Source organism: Anomaloglossus baeobatrachus, chromosome 7, assembly GCF_048569485.1.
Source record: "Anomaloglossus baeobatrachus isolate aAnoBae1 chromosome 7, aAnoBae1.hap1, whole genome shotgun sequence".
Lineage (NCBI taxonomy): Eukaryota > Metazoa > Chordata > Amphibia > Anura > Aromobatidae > Anomaloglossus > Anomaloglossus baeobatrachus.
In genome coordinates, this window is record NC_134359.1 from 36,257,622 (window position 1) to 36,272,958 (window position 15,337).

Sequence of the window (15,337 nt, forward strand, 5' to 3'; positions counted from 1 at the left end):
AAGGTAGGCAAGATACGGTCATAGCTTTTTTGGCACTGGTTTATTCACCTTCATGCTCAGAAGAGGCATGTACGTATGGGGAAGATAAAGGCTCGAGGTATAGCAGCCGAAAGCCGGGTTCACGTGAACACAGTGAATGGATCTGTGCAGCTTTGTACCTAATCCGCATTGTGCAAATCTGCAAGCTGCGCTCTTTTTCCACGTCACTATGTGTGCTGTCCACAATGCACACAGACAGCACCCTGACCGAAAACATGGTCGTCTGCCATCATCCTAGTATGTACCGATACCTGTACTTCATTACTTGAAATAACAGAGGAACTCCCAACAGACCGGGCACTATCTTGGGCTCCTTTCAGTGGGCACGATACGGATGATGCAGACATAATCCAGTGATTAGTCCGCAGGTAACATGCCCCTTGAAAAAAGGCTTGTAGAGATTGCCCTTTAATCACATTTTTGGGGAGGACTCTGTGCAGACCAGAGCTGCTGTGTAGTGGAGTCATGACGTGGTGACGCCCCTGGGGATAACAGCGCTCAGATAACTAAGGACACATTATGTGCAGATCAGTTTGCACCTGAAGCGTCGGCTGTTTTCCATTTCCGCACCATTGGGACCCAAAGTGTGACCCTACAGCGATGTTGTAAAGGGGGGAGGCTTCTGGGATTACGCCGCAGCACTCCCCCGGCTCTCTTCTTTGGAAAAGCAGCTCGTTAGACATCAATTAACATTTTCTGTTCAGGAAGCAAAGAAAGCCGAAAACGCGGCAGCCATATGCTGAGCGCTGCTCAAACACTGTGCGGCGTGAGTGGAGGTACATGTGACATTTATAAAGCTGGATGCACCCGGCGCCCCTAATTTAATAACCGATCCTGATCAATATGGAACCATTCTCCTCTCACTTATAGAGCAGAGCAAAGGAAAGCGGCGACCCAAAGACAGACGCTGCTGCGCTCAGACACAGGCGAGACGCGGGCTTAGGCCTTCCAGTAAAAGTGCTATAAACCAACAATACTAGACAGCTATAAAAAAAACAAAAAAACCTATGTTCCCCTCCCCCGGTCCTCTTCCTCCAATGTCAGCACTAGGGGGAATTCTAGTATAAAAAACCTTAACAAATTGCAACATTTTTGCACAACCTGAAAGCTGCACAAATCCCGGCGGGCCAGGAGGATCATGATAACCTATGCTGCTTTAGGGATGGAACTTACTCCAGAAATGCCTTTTAGTCCTTTCCACCGGTTTATAGATGTGCGGCGTGCACCAATCAATCAGCCCATACTGTCTCTTCAGAGGTAATGTGATATTATTAGGATATGTGACCGCTGCAGCCAATTGTGGCCACTGATTGGCTGCAGCCTTTACTATTTCAATAGCGTAGAAGTACGGAAAGGAAAACAGAAAGTCTTCAGCGGTCACATGAAATATTGTCAGGTGTAACGCATCAGAGGAATGGTGCCAGTCGGGAAGTAAGGCCGGGGCCACACGGGGACTACTGCGATCCTCGCATGACACTCAGCTCACGTTGACAGCACAGTAGGAGCCAAGCAAGTGTCACTGCGACTGAGGTCCGATCATGTAATCTGGCCGGCGCGGAGGAGGGGCGGGCCGGTGTGGAGGAGGGAGGGGCGGGCCGGTGTGGAGGAGGGGCGGGCCGGTGTGGAGGAGGGGCGGGCCGGTGCGGAGGAGGGGCGGGCCGGCCGGCGCGGAGGAGGGGCGGGCCGGCCGGCGCGGAGGAGGGGCGGGCGGGCCGGCGCGGAGGAGGGGCGGGCGGGCCGGCGCGGAGGAGGGGCGGGCGGGCCGGCGCGGAGGAGGGGCGGGCGGGCCGGCGCGGAGGAGGGGCGGGCGGGCCGGCGCGGAGGAGGGGCGGGCGGGCCGGCGCGGAGGAGGGGCGGGCGGGCCGGCGCGGAGGAGGGGCGGGTGGGCCGGCGCGGAGGAGGGGCGGGCGGGCCGGCGCGGAGGAGGGGCGGGTGGGCCGGCGCGGAGGAGGGACGGGTCGGTGCTGAGGGCCGGCGCTGAGGAGGGGAGGGAGGGATTTATCTCCCTCTCTCTTCCGTAGCCGGCTATTGCCATTCTCGCTCTGCACTTGCAGTACACCGGTGTACCGCGAGTGCAGTGCAATTTTTCTCTCGCCCCATAGACTTGAATGGGTGCGAGTGAAAGATGATCGCATTACAGTCGCAGCATGCTGCAATTGTTTTCTCAGTCCGATTGGGCCAAGAAAATAATCGCTCATGGGAGAGGACCCATAGAGTAATATTAGTCTGAGTGGAATGCGATGTTTTATCTCATTCCACTCGCTCCGATTTTCATGCCATGTGGCTTAGGCCTAATTAAGGCATTTTTTTATGCCGCAATCTGGGGCAATTCAGAAATGCAACCCTTTAAAGAGAATCTATCACTAGGTTTTTGCTCCCCCATCTGAGAGCAGCATAATGTAGAGACAGAGACCCTGATTCCAGCGATGTGTCACTTACTGAGCTGTCATTTTGATAAAATCACTGCTTTCTCTGGAGCAGATCTAGCAGTTATACAGAGCTCATTAATATGCTGGACTACCTGGCAGCACACCAAGTAGTCCTCTAATGATAATCTCCTGCTAATTAAACAGTGATTTTATCAAAGCGACACACTGCTGGAATCAGGAGCTTTGCCTCTACATTATGCTGCTCTCAGATTAGGGAGCAAAAACTTGGTGACAGCGATTCCCTTTAAGTAGCCATCTAGGCTGTTGGGTGCCACGCAGGGCCAGACGTCACCTCTGCGAGTCACACTGCAAATAAAAATTAGCCAAATTTACTGAAGTCAGAGGAACCCATCAAAGTACTAATGTCTATGGGATGGTTTACCTGACTACCCCCCAAATATCTGGGGAAATAAGGATTAGAGGAGTTGGATATTAACCCTTCAGTCTCAGGGAGATAAGATACAACCAGAGGGGTCTTCTGCAGACCTATTCCCCTCTCTACATACAGAGCATGCACGCTCATCAGATGTATATGGGAAGGTGATGGGATGGATGACTGTCATCTGCTATATAATGTTTATTTCTACCCAAGCATTAGAGAAAGCATCGCACTAGCCCATCCGCGCTGTTACATACCGGCTTCAGGCTCCGCATTTAAGGCTGTGGAGACAAAATTGGAAGGGAACAATCCGATTCCTCTGTGATTTTCTCCCTTCCACCAGTTTGTATCACTATGAAGGAAAGTATAAATCAGATCTCTAGTATTAAACATACAGATTGTGAAAGTATAAGATAACATGAGGAATAGGAGATATCAATGAGGCTATTGTGGGAGATTTAAAGATTGCATTTAACACATCATAGTGCCTGGATTATAGTAATCCTAGCAAATGGGGGGGGGGGGATTATATCGTAAAGGATCAGAAGATACAGAAATGCACACATGGAGGGATCTAATATGTCACACACAAGTAAATAAATCCATTAGGCTCTGTTCACACTTGCACTTGGATGAGTTTGATCAGGTTTTTCAGTGCAGTAATAATATTTATTCATGTATATAGCGCTGTTAATTCCACAGCGCTTTACATACACTGGCAACACTGTCCCCATTGGGGCTCACAATCTAGAATCCCTATCTGTATGTCTTTGGCGTGTGGGAGGAAACCGGAGAACCCGGAGGAAACCGACGCAAACACGAGGAGAACATACAAACTCCTTGCAGATGGTGTCCTTGGTGGGATTTGCACCGAGGACCCCAGCGATGAAGACTGCAGTGCTAACCACTGAGCCACCACAAGACTGCAGTGCTAACCACTGAGCCACCGCAAGCCTGCAGTGCTAACCACTGAGCCACCACAAGCCTGCAGTGCTAACCACTGAGCCACCACAAGCCTGCAGTGCTAACCACTGAGCCACCGTGCTGCCGTAAGAAGGTTGCCGATGGGAGCGTTCCAGGCATCGGTAATATTGCTATTTAGTCTCATCTGCTCTCAGTAATGCAACATTGTCCCATTGAAGTGAATAGGACATTGCTACAATATCGAGCATAACTGCTGCTAAGTAGATGACGTACAGGTAATCTGAGCAGAGCATTCGCATAGGCCGATTGGAGGGGTCCCAAGTTTTGAACCCCCTCTTAGCCGATATGGATAACCAAACCTAAGGATTGGCCTGTAATACTGTGATGATGGAAGGCCCCCATACGTGGCATGATCGCATGAATGGTTGTGTGCAGTCTCTTACCTATCGTCCAGCACGATTATAATTTCTCCACTTTTAAACGTCAGCTCGTTGTCCTCCACGGCCTCGAAGTCGTAGAGCGCTCGGACTTTCCGGGCCGTCTTCTGGCTGTCATGTTGTGCCTCCACAGTTGGGTACAGGGATTTCGTCTCCGATGGCTGCGTCTTTTGCTCTTGCAGAGATAACTCGATGGCTGTGAATTGGAAGCAATAAAAAAAAAAAAAAAAAAAAGAGCACATGATAATCCCTGAACATTCCCAGAAGGTAAAAAGAATGTGTACTGTGTGCAAAACACCAAGACCCACTGCAGATCTGGTGTAAAGAGGTGATGCAAATTCGATTACTAGAACAGGATGGACGGGGTCTATTAGGTGCATATACTTTGTGTTTGCAGACGACTTTTGCAATTGAAAAGCTGCTGCCAAAATGAGCCTCTTCTTTCAGCCTCCATGGAGCCACCATCATTAGACATCAAAGACGTATCTAATGTATAAGCAGGGAAATTCTCTCTGATATGGACCGAAATACGGATATTATAATGGGGCTGCATTACCGAGGTTTCCCAGTAATTACATCTTTCATTTTTGGACAGGATAAAGAACCACTGGACCCCAGCAAATCCGAGAACGCTGGTCTCAAAGGTCCCCGAGTGAATGAAGCTGTAGTGTGCATGATGGACCCCCGAACCATTCACTTCTATGAGACTGACAAATTAATTCTTGAGAATAGGTGGTGGTCCCAGCTGATGCACCCGCACTGATCACTCATTTATTAGTGGAATAACTCATTTATGGCTATCTAAAACCTAGAAGAATAAGGCTATGCGCGCACATTGCTTTTTTTTTTTTTTTAAATGCTGTGTTTTTGGCCGCAAAAAACGCACAAAAACGCACTGCGTTTTTTGGCTGCGTTTTTGATCACTGCATTTAGCTGCGTTTTTCAAATGCATTGCATGGGTGGAAAAGCGCAGGAAAAAACACAGAAATGAATTGACATGACCATTTTTTTTTTCAGTTCAAAAAAGCAGCTAAAAGAAGGGAATTTTGTTTACTTACCGTAAATTCCTTTTCTTCTAGCTCTAATTGGGAGACCCAGACAATTGGGTGTATAGGCTATGCCTCCGGAGGCCGCACAAAGTATTACACTCAAAAGTGTTAAGCCCCTCCCCTTCTGCCTATACACCCCCCGTGCTCCCACGGGCTCCTCAGTTTTGGTGCAAAAGCAAGAAGGAGGAAAAAGAATTATAAACTGGTTTAAAGTAACTTCAATCCGAAGGAATATCGGAGAACTGAAACCATTCAACATGAACAACATGTGTACACAAAAAAACAGGGGCGGGTGCTGGGTCTCCCAATTAGAGCTAGAAGAAAAGGAATTTACGGTAAGTAAACAAAATTCCCTTCTTCTTTGTCGCTCCATTGGGAGACCCAGACAATTGGGACGTCCAAAAGCAGTCCCTGGGTGGGTAAAATAATACCTCGTAAGAGAGCCGTAAAACGGCCACTTCCTACAGGTGGGCAACCGCCGCCTGAAGGACTCGTCTACCTAGGCTGGCATCCGCCGAAGCATAGGTATGCACCTGATAGTGCTTCGTGAAAGTGTGCAGGCTCGACCAGGTAGCCGCCTGACACACCTGCTGAGCCGTAGCCTGGTGCCTCAAAGCCCAGGACGCGCCCACGGCTCTGGTAGAATGGGCCTTCAGCCCTGAGGGAACCGGAAGCCCAGCAGAACGGTAAGCTTCGAGAATTGGTTCCTTGATCCACCGAGCCAGGGTTGATTTGGAAGCCTGTGACCCTTTACGCTGGCCAGCGACAAGGACAAAGAGTGCATCAGAGCGGCGCAAGGGCGCCGTACGAGAAATGTAGAGTCTGAGTGCTCTCACCAGATCTAACAAGTGCAAATCCTTTTCACATTGGTGAACTGGATGAGGACAAAAAGAAGGTAAGGAGATATCCTGATTGAGATGAAAGGGGGATACCACCTTAGGGAGAAATTCCGGAACCGGACGTAGAACCACCTTGTCTTGGTGAAACACCAGGAAAGGGGCTTTGCATGACAGCGCTGCTAGCTCAGACACTCTCCGAAGAGAAGTGACTGCAACTAGGAAAACCACTTTCTGCGAAAGGCGTGAGAGAGAAATATCTCTCATTGGCTCGAATGGTGGTTTCTGAAGAACCATCAGCACCCTGTTCAGATCCCAGGGTTCTAAAGGCCGCTTGTAAGGAGGAACGATGTGACAAACCCCCTGCAGGAACGTGCGTACCTGTGGAAGCCTGGCAAGGCGCTTCTGGAAAAACACAGAGAGCGCTGAGACTTGTCCCTTAAGGGAGCCGAGCGACAAACCCTTTCCCAGTCCAGATTGAAGGAAGGACAGAAAAGTGGGCAAGGCAAAAGGCCAGGGAGAAAAACCCTGAGCAGAGCACCATGACAGGAAAATTTTCCACGTCCTGTGGTAGATCTTGGCGGACGTTGGTTTCCTAGCCTGTCTCATAGTGGCAATGACGTCTTGAGATAACCCTGAAGACGCTAGGATCCAGGACTCAATGGCCACACAGTCAGGTTGAGGGCCGCAGAATTCAGATGGAAAAACGGCCCTTGAGACAGCAAGTCTGGTCGGTCTGGTAGTGCCCACGGTTGGCCCACCGTGAGATGCCACAGATCCGGGTGCCACGACCTCCTCGGCCAGTCTGGAGCGACGAGGATGACGCGGCGGCAGTCGGCCCTGATCTTGCGTAACACTCTGGGCAACAGTGCCAGCGGAGGAAACACATAAGGGAGCTGAAACTGCGACCAATCCTGAACTAAGGCGTCTGCCGCCAGAGCTCTGGGATCTTGAGACCGTGCCATGAACATCGGTACCTTGTTATTGTGCCGGGACGCCATGAGGTCGACGTCCGGCACCCCCCAGCGGCAACAGATCTCCTGAAACACGTCCGGGTGAAGGGACCATTCCCCTGCGTCCATGCCCTGGCGACTGAGATAATCTGCTTCCCAGTTTTCCACGCCTGGGATGTGAACTGCAGAGATGGTGGAGGCCGTTGCCTCCACCCACAGCAAAATCCGCCGGACTTCCTGGAAGGCTTGCCGACTGCGTGTGCCGCCTTGGTGGTTGATGTATGCCACCGCTGTGGAATTGTCCGACTGAATTCGGATCTGCTTGCCTTCCAGCCACTGCTGGAACGCTTTCAGGGCAAGGTACACTGCCCGTATTTCCAGAACATTGATCTGAAGCGATGACTCTTGCTGGGTCCACGTACCCTGAGCCCTGTGGTGGAGAAAAACCGCTCCCCACCCTGACAGACTCGCGTCCGTCGTGACCACCTCCCAGGATGGGGGTAGAAAGGATTTCCCCTTCGATAATGAAGTGGGAAGAAGCCACCACCGAAGGGAAGCTTTGGTCGCTTGAGAGAGGGAGACGTTCCTGTCGAGGGACGTCGGCTTCCTGTCCCATTTGCGTAGGATGTCCCATTGAAGAGGACGCAGGTGAAACTGCGCGAAAGGGACTGCCTCCATTGCTGCCACCATCTTCCCCAGGAAGTGCATGAGGCGCCTCAAGGGGTGTGACTGGCCTTGAAGAAGAGATTGTACCCCTTTCTGTAGTGACTGCTGCTTGACCAGCGGAAGCTTCACTATCGCTGAGAGGGTATGAAACTCCATGCCAAGATATGTCAGCGATTGGGCCGGTGTCAGATTTGACTTCGGAAAATTGATGATCCACCCGAAACTCTGGAGAGTCTTCAGGGTAGCTTCGAGGCTGCGTTGGCATGCCTCTTGAGAGGGTGCCTTGATCAGCAGATCGTCCAAGTACGGGATCACCGAGTGACCCTGAGAGTGTAGGACCGCTACTACAGTAGCCATAACCTTGGTAAAAACCCGTGGGGCTGTTGCCAGAACGAACAGCAGTGCCACGAACTGCAGGTGTTCGTTTCCTATGGCGAAGCGCAGGAAGCGCTGGTGCTCCGGAGCAATCGGTACGTGGAGATAAGCATCCTTGATATCGATCGATGCAAGGAAATCTCCTTGGGACATTGAGGCGATGACGGAGCGGAGGGATTCCATCCGGAACCGCCTGGTTTTTACGTGTTTGTTGAGCAGTTTCAGATCCAGGACAGGGCGGAAAGACCCGTCCTTCTTTGGGACCACAAACAAGTTGGAGTAAAAACCGTGGCCCTGTTGCTGAAGAGGAACAGGGATCACCACTCCTTCTGCCTTCAGAATGCGCAGCGCCTGCAGAAGAGCCTCTGCTCGCTCGGGAGGCGGGGATGACCTGAAGAATCGAGTCGGGGGACGAGAGGTGAACTCTATCTTGTAACCGTGAGACAGAATGTCTCTCACCCAGCGGTCTTTTATTCGTGGCAGCCAGGTGTCGCAAAAGCGGGAGAGCCTGCCACCGACCGAGGATGTGGAATGAGGAGGTCGAAAGTCATGAGGAAGCCGCTTTGTTAGCTGCCCCTCCGGTGGTCTTTTTAGGACGTGACTTAGACCGCCATGCATCAGAGTTCCTTTGCTCTTTCTGAGGCCTTTTGGACGAGGAGAATTGGGACCTGCCCGCGCCCCGAAAGGACCGAAACCTCGACTGCCCTCTCCTCTGTTGGGGTATGTTCGGTTTGGGCTGGGGTAAGGATGTATCCTTTCCCTTGGATTGTTTGATGATTTCATCCAAACGCTCGCCAAACAATCTGTCGCCAGAAATTGGCAAACTGGTTAAGCGCTTTTTGGAAGCAGAATCTGCCTTCCATTCCCGTAGCCACAAGGCCCTGTGGAGTACCACCGAATTGGCGGCTGCCACCGCCGTACGGCTCGCAGAGTCCAGGACAGCATTAATAGCGTAAGACGCAAATGCCGAGGTCTGAGTGGTAATGGACGCCACTTGTGGCGCGGACGTGCGTGTGGCTGCTTCAATTTGCGCTTGACCTGCTGAGATAGCTTGTAGCGCCCATACGGCTGCGAATGCTGGGGCAAAAGAAGCGCCGATCGCTTCATAGATGGATTTCAACCAGAGCTCCATCTGCCCGTCAGTGGCATCTTGAGCGAGGCCCCATCTTCCACTGCAAGTATGGATCTAGCCGCCAGTCTGGAGATTGGAGGATCCACTTTGGGACACTGAGTCCAACCTTTAACCACATCAGGTGGAAAGGGATAACGTGCATCCTTAAGGCGCTTAGAAAAACGCTTATCTGGACAAGCATGGTGATTCTGGACTGCCTCTCTGAAATCAGAGTGGTCCAGAAACATACTCGGTGCACGCTTGGGGAACCTGAACCGGAATTTCTCTTGCTGGGAAGCCGACTCCTCTGCTGGAGGGACTGAGGGAGAAATATCCAACATTTGATTGATGGACGCAATAAGATCGTTCACTATGGCGTCCCCGTCTGGAGTATTAAGATTGAGAGCGCCCTCAGGATCAGAATCCTGATCAGCTACTTCCGCTTCATCAACTCGAGATTCCCCTCGCTGAGACCCTGAACAATATGATGATGTCGAGGGAAAATCTAAGCGAGCTCGCTTAGTCGGTCTGGGGCTGGGGTCTGTGTCAGAACCCTCAGCCTGGGATCTATGAGATACCCCGGGAGGACATTGTTGGTCCAGCTGAGGTGGGCCAGGGAACAAAGAATCAACAGAGTCCCTGTGCTGAGATACCGGCCTGGACTGCAAGGCTTCTAGTATCTTAGCCATAGTCTCAGAGAGTTTTGCAAACTCCGTCCCCGTCACCTGAACAGTGTTAGCAGGTGGCTCCCCCTGGGCCCCTCTTAGCAGAGGCTCTAGCTGAGTAAGTGCCACAGGGGCCGAACAGTGCAGACAATGAGGGTCAGTGGAACCTGCCGGTAGCGGGGTCGTACATGCGGCGCAGGCAACATAATAAGCCTGTGTTGTGGCACCCCTGCCTTTCGTGGGCGCCATGCTATTATCTTCCCTGAGCAACACAATAGGGTATATAGCCAGAAATCAACTGTGCACTATACAGTGTAAAATAAACATATAATGTTACACTACTGCACAATGGGGCTAGCACCACAGGTGCTGCTTACCACCCGCTTAAAGCGGTTGTGAGGCCACCAGAGTCCCTGCCTGGGTCTCCCAGATTTTGTCCCCCTCTGCAGCGTCCGAGGAGCTGACAGGAATGCGTCCTGAGGAGAGGTGGGAGCCGTGGGCGTGGCTCAGAAAGTGCGGGAACTGGTGCCTGCACTGTGCACAGTGAGGGGAGTGGAGTATGCAAAGCATGCTCCAGCCCTCAGTGCTGCTCGTTCTGTGCAGCGTCCCGCCCTTCCCCTGCCTGTCAGGGCTATGGGCGGGAGGAAAGGAAACTAGGCCGCAAAAAGCCGGGGACTCTAGTAATAAACGCGGCCGCCGTAAAAGCGCGGCCGGCGTGGAAGTCCCCGGCGCACTACAAGTCCCAGCCGCGCCGCAGTGTTTCCAAGGCAGCGGCGGTCAATGCGGCAGTCCCTATACATAAACACACTCAGCAACGCTGAGTGTGTAATGGCACATATTAACCCGGTCAGCGCCGCGGTCCCCGGTGCACTAGCACACCCAGCAAAGCTGGAGTGTTGCTGTGCGCAGTCCCCACGGGGACACAGAGTACCTCCAAGTAGCAGGGCCATGTCCCTGAACGATACCCGGCTCCTATCCAGCAGGCTCCACAGGAGTTGTGGATGAAGCACGGTCTCATGTGCCTGGAGACCGATAGGATCCCACTTCCACCAGAACCCTGAGGGGGATGGGGAAGGAAAACAGCATGTGGGCTCCAGCCTCCGTACCCGCAATGGATACCTCAACCTTACAACACCACCGACAAGAGTGAGGTGAGAAGGGAGCATGCTGGGGGCCCTATATGGGCCCACTTTTCTTCCATCCGACATGGTCAGCAGCTGCTGCTGACCAATCTGTGGAGCTGTGCGTGCGTGTCTGACCTCCTTCGCACAAAGCAAAAAACTGAGGAGCCCGTGGGAGCACGGGGGGTGTATAGGCAGAAGGGGAGGGGCTTAACACTTTTGAGTGTAATACTTTGTGCGGCCTCCGGAGGCATAGCCTATACACCCAATTGTCTGGGTCTCCCAATAGAGCGACAAAGAAAAAACAAAAAACAAAACTGAACTGTGCAGACAAAACTGAAATCTCATTGACTTTGTTTCCCCAGCAAAGCCTAAGTTTTTGAGGCCAAAACCGCAGAAGAACACGGTAAAAAAACAAACCTGCAACGTGCACATATAGTCTTCTGTCTACAGACGTCTGTTTTTCCATGTACAAGTTCTATTTATGCTTTTTACAGATCGCACTTATCCCTAGTGTAGTCTATGGGGCTGCTCAGAGATTATTTTTCTTTTGCATACTCCATGATCCATGTAAAATAGCCGATATTGATCGAGTTTCAGATCAAAATCAGCAATGCAAGTCTATGAGCCCATAAAAAAAAATGAAATTGGACAGCACTCCAATGCCATCCATGTGCTGCCAATTTTCATGGACTATTAGATAGAAGGTAAACTCTTTATTGTGATGAATCTTGGAAGAAACTTTGCCTAAACCTGGATAAAAAGAAAACACTGATGAAAAGAAGGGAATTTTGTTTACTTACCGTAAATTCCTTTTCTTCTAGCTCTAATTGGGAGACCCAGACAATTGGGTGTATAGGCTATGCCTCCGGAGGCAGCACAAAGTATTACACTCAAAAGTGTTAAGCCCCTCCCCTTCTGCCTATACACCCCCCGTGCTCCCACGGGCTCCTCAGTTTTGGTGCAAAAGCAAGAAGGAGGAAAAAGAATTATAAACTGGTTTAAAGTAACATCGATCCGAAGGAATATCGGAGAACTGAAACCATTCAACATGAACGACATGTGTACACAAAAAAACAGGGGCGGGTGCTGGGTCTCCCAATTAGAGCTAGAAGAAAAGGAATTTACGGTAAGTAAACAAAATTCCCTTCTTCTTTGTCGCTCTATTGGGAGACCCAGACAATTGGGATGTCCAAAAGCAATCCCTGGGTGGGTAAAATAATACCTCGTAAGAGAGCCGTAAAACGGCCTCTTCCTACAGGTGCGCAATCGCCGCCTGAAGGACTCGTCTACCTAGGCTGGCATCCGCCGAAGCATAGGTATGCAACTGATAGTGTTTCGTGAAAGTGTGCATGCTCGACCAGGTAGCCGCCTGACACACCTGCTGAGCCGTATCCTGGTGTCTCAAAGCCCAGGACGCACCCACGGCTCTGGTAGAATGGGCCTTCAGCCCTGAGGGAACCGGAAGCCCAGCAGAACGGTAAGCTTCGAGAATTGGTTCCTTGATCCACCGAGCCAGGGTTGATTTGGAAGCCTGTGACCCTTTACGCTGGCCAGCGACAAGGACAAAGAGTGCATCCGAGCGGCGCAGGGGCGCCGTACGAGAAATGTAGAGTCTGAGTGCTCTCACCAGATCTAACAAGTGCAAATCCTTTTCACATTGGTGAACTGGATGAGGACAAAAAGAAGGTAAGGAGATATCCTGATTGAGATGAAAGGGGGATACCACCTTAGAGAGAAAGTCCGGAACCGGACGCAGAACCACCTTGTCCTGGTGAACAACCAGGAAAGGGGCTCTGCATGACAGCACTGCTAGCTCGGACACTCTCCGAAGTGAAGTGACTGCTACTAGAAAAAACCCTTTCTGCGAAAGGCGTGAGAGAGAGAAATATCTCTCATTGTCTCGAATGGTGATTTCTAAAGAACCAGCAGCACCCTGTTCAGAATCCAGGGTTCTAACGTCAGCTTGTAAGAAGGAACGATGTGACAAACCCCCTGCAGGAACGTGCGTACCTGTGGAAGTCTGGCTAGGCGCTTCTGGAAAAAACACAGAGAGCGCTGAGACTTGTCCCTTAAGGGAGTTGAGCGACAAACCCTTTTCCAGTCCAGATTGAAGGAAGGACAGAAAAAATGGGCAAGGCAAATGGCCAGGGAGAAAAACCCTGAGCAGAGCACCATGACAGGAAAATTTTCCACGTCCTGTGGTAGATCTTGGCGGACGTTGGTTTCCTAGCCTGTCTCATAGTGGCAATGACGTCTTGAGATACTCCTGAAGACGCTAGGATCCAGGACTCAATGGCCACACAGTCAGGTTGAGGGCCACAGAATTGAGATGGAAAAAACGGCCCTTGAGATAACAAGTCTGGTCGGTCTGGTAGTGCCCACGGTTGGCCGACCGTGAGATGCCACAGATCCGGGTACCACGACCTCCTCGGCCAGTCTGGAGCGACGAGGATGACGCGGCGGCAGTCGGCCCTGATCTTGCGTAACACACTGGGCAACAGTGCCAGCGGAGGAACACATAAGGGAGCTGAAACTGCGACCAATCCTGAACTAAGGCGTCTGCCGCCAGAGCTCTGGGATCTTGAGACCGTGCCATGAACGTCGGTACCTTGTTATTGTGCCGGGACGCCATGAAGTCGACGTCCGGCACCCCCCAGCGGCAACAGATCTCCTGAAACACGCCCGGGTGAAGGGACCTGCCCTGGCGACTGAGATAATCCGCTTCCCAGTTTTCCACGCCTGGAATGTGAACTGCAGAGATGGTGGAGGCCGTGGCTTCCACCCACATCAAAATCTGCCGGACTTCCAGGGAGGCTTGCCGACTGCGTGGGCCGCCTTGGTGGTTGATGTATGCCACCACTGTGGAATTGTCTGACTGAATTCTGATCTGCTTGCCTTCCAGCCACTGCTGGAAAGCTTTCAGGGCAAGATACCCTGCCCGTATTTCCAGAACATTGATCTGAAGCGAGGACTCTTGCTGGGTCCACGTACCCTAAGCCCTGTGGTGGAGAAAAACCGCTCCCCACCCTGACAGACTCGCGTCCGTCGTGACTACTTCCCAGGATGGGGGTAGGAAAGATTTCCCCTTCGCTAATGAAGTGGGAATAAGCCACCACCGAAGGGAAGCTTTGGTCGTCTGAGAGAGGGAGACGGTCCTGACGAGGGACGTCGGCTTCCTGTCCCATTTGCATAGGATGTCCCATTGAAGGGGACGCAGGTGAAATTGCGCGAAAGGGACTGCCTCCATTGCTGTCACCATCTTCCCCAGGAAGTGCGTGAGGCGCCTCACGGGGTGTGACTGGCCTTGAAGGAGAGATTGTACCCCTTTCTGTAGTGATTGCTGCTTGATCAGCGGAAGCTTCACTATCGCTGAGAGTATGAAACTTCGTGCCAAGATATGTCAGCGATTGGGCCGGTGTCAGATTTGACTTTGGAAAATTGATGATCCACCCGAAACCCTGGAGAGTCTCCAGGGTAGCGTCAAGGCTGCGTTGGCATGCCTCTATAGAGGGTGCCTTGATCAGCAGATCGTCCAAATACTGGATCACCGAGTGACCCAGGGAGTGTAGAAGCGCTACTACAGTAGCCATAACCTTGGTAAAAACCCGTGGGGCTGTTGCCAGGCCGAACGGCAGTGCCACGAATTGCAGGTATTCGTGTCCTATGGCGAAGCGCAAGAAGCGCTGGTGCTCTGGAGCAATCGGTACATGGGGATAAGCATTTTTGATATCGATTGATGCAAGGAAATCTCCTTGGGACATTGAGGCGATGACGGAGCGGAGGGATTCCATCCGGAACCGCCTGGTTTTTACCCGTCTGTTGAGCAGTTTCAGGTCCAGGACCGGGCGGAAAGACCCGTCCTTCTTTGAGACCACCAACAAGTTGGAGTAAAAACCGTGGCTCTGTTGCTGAAGAGGAACAGGGATCACCACTCCTTCAGCCGTCAGAGTGCGCCGCGCCTGCAGAGGAGCCTCGGCTCGCTCGGGAGGCGGGGATGACCTGAAGAATCGAGTCGGGGGACGAGAGGTAAACTCTATCTCGTAACCGTGAGACAGAATAACTCTCACCCAGCGGTCTTTTATTTGTGGCAGCCCGGTGTCGCAAAAGCGGGAGAGCCTGCCACCGACCGAGGATGCTACTAGCGGAGGCCGAAAGTCATGAGGAAGCCGCTTTGTTAGCGGCGCCCCCGGTGGTCTGTTTAGGACGTGACTTAGACCGCCATGCATCAGAGCTCCTTTGTCTTTCTGAGACCTTGTGGACGAGGAGAATTGGGACCTGCCCGCGCCCCGAGAGGAGCGAAACCTCGACTGCCCTCTCCTCTGTTGGGATATGTTTGGTTGGGACTGGGGT

The 15,337-nt window shown here is 52.0% G+C and overlaps 1 protein-coding gene across 1 annotated transcript in view; it reads right to left on the reverse strand.

The window, feature by feature from the left end:
* STAM2 (signal transducing adaptor molecule 2) overlaps window positions 1-15,337 on the reverse strand; it is a 78,550-nt gene that overhangs the window by 42,353 nt on the left and 20,860 nt on the right. The window contains exons 7-8 of the mRNA XM_075317212.1: window positions 4,215-4,404; window positions 3,105-3,199 (exon numbers count right to left, since the gene is read on the reverse strand). Coding sequence (XP_075173327.1) covers window positions 3,105-3,199; window positions 4,215-4,404 — 285 coding nt within the window. The remainder of the gene's footprint in view (window positions 1-3,104; window positions 3,200-4,214; window positions 4,405-15,337) is intronic.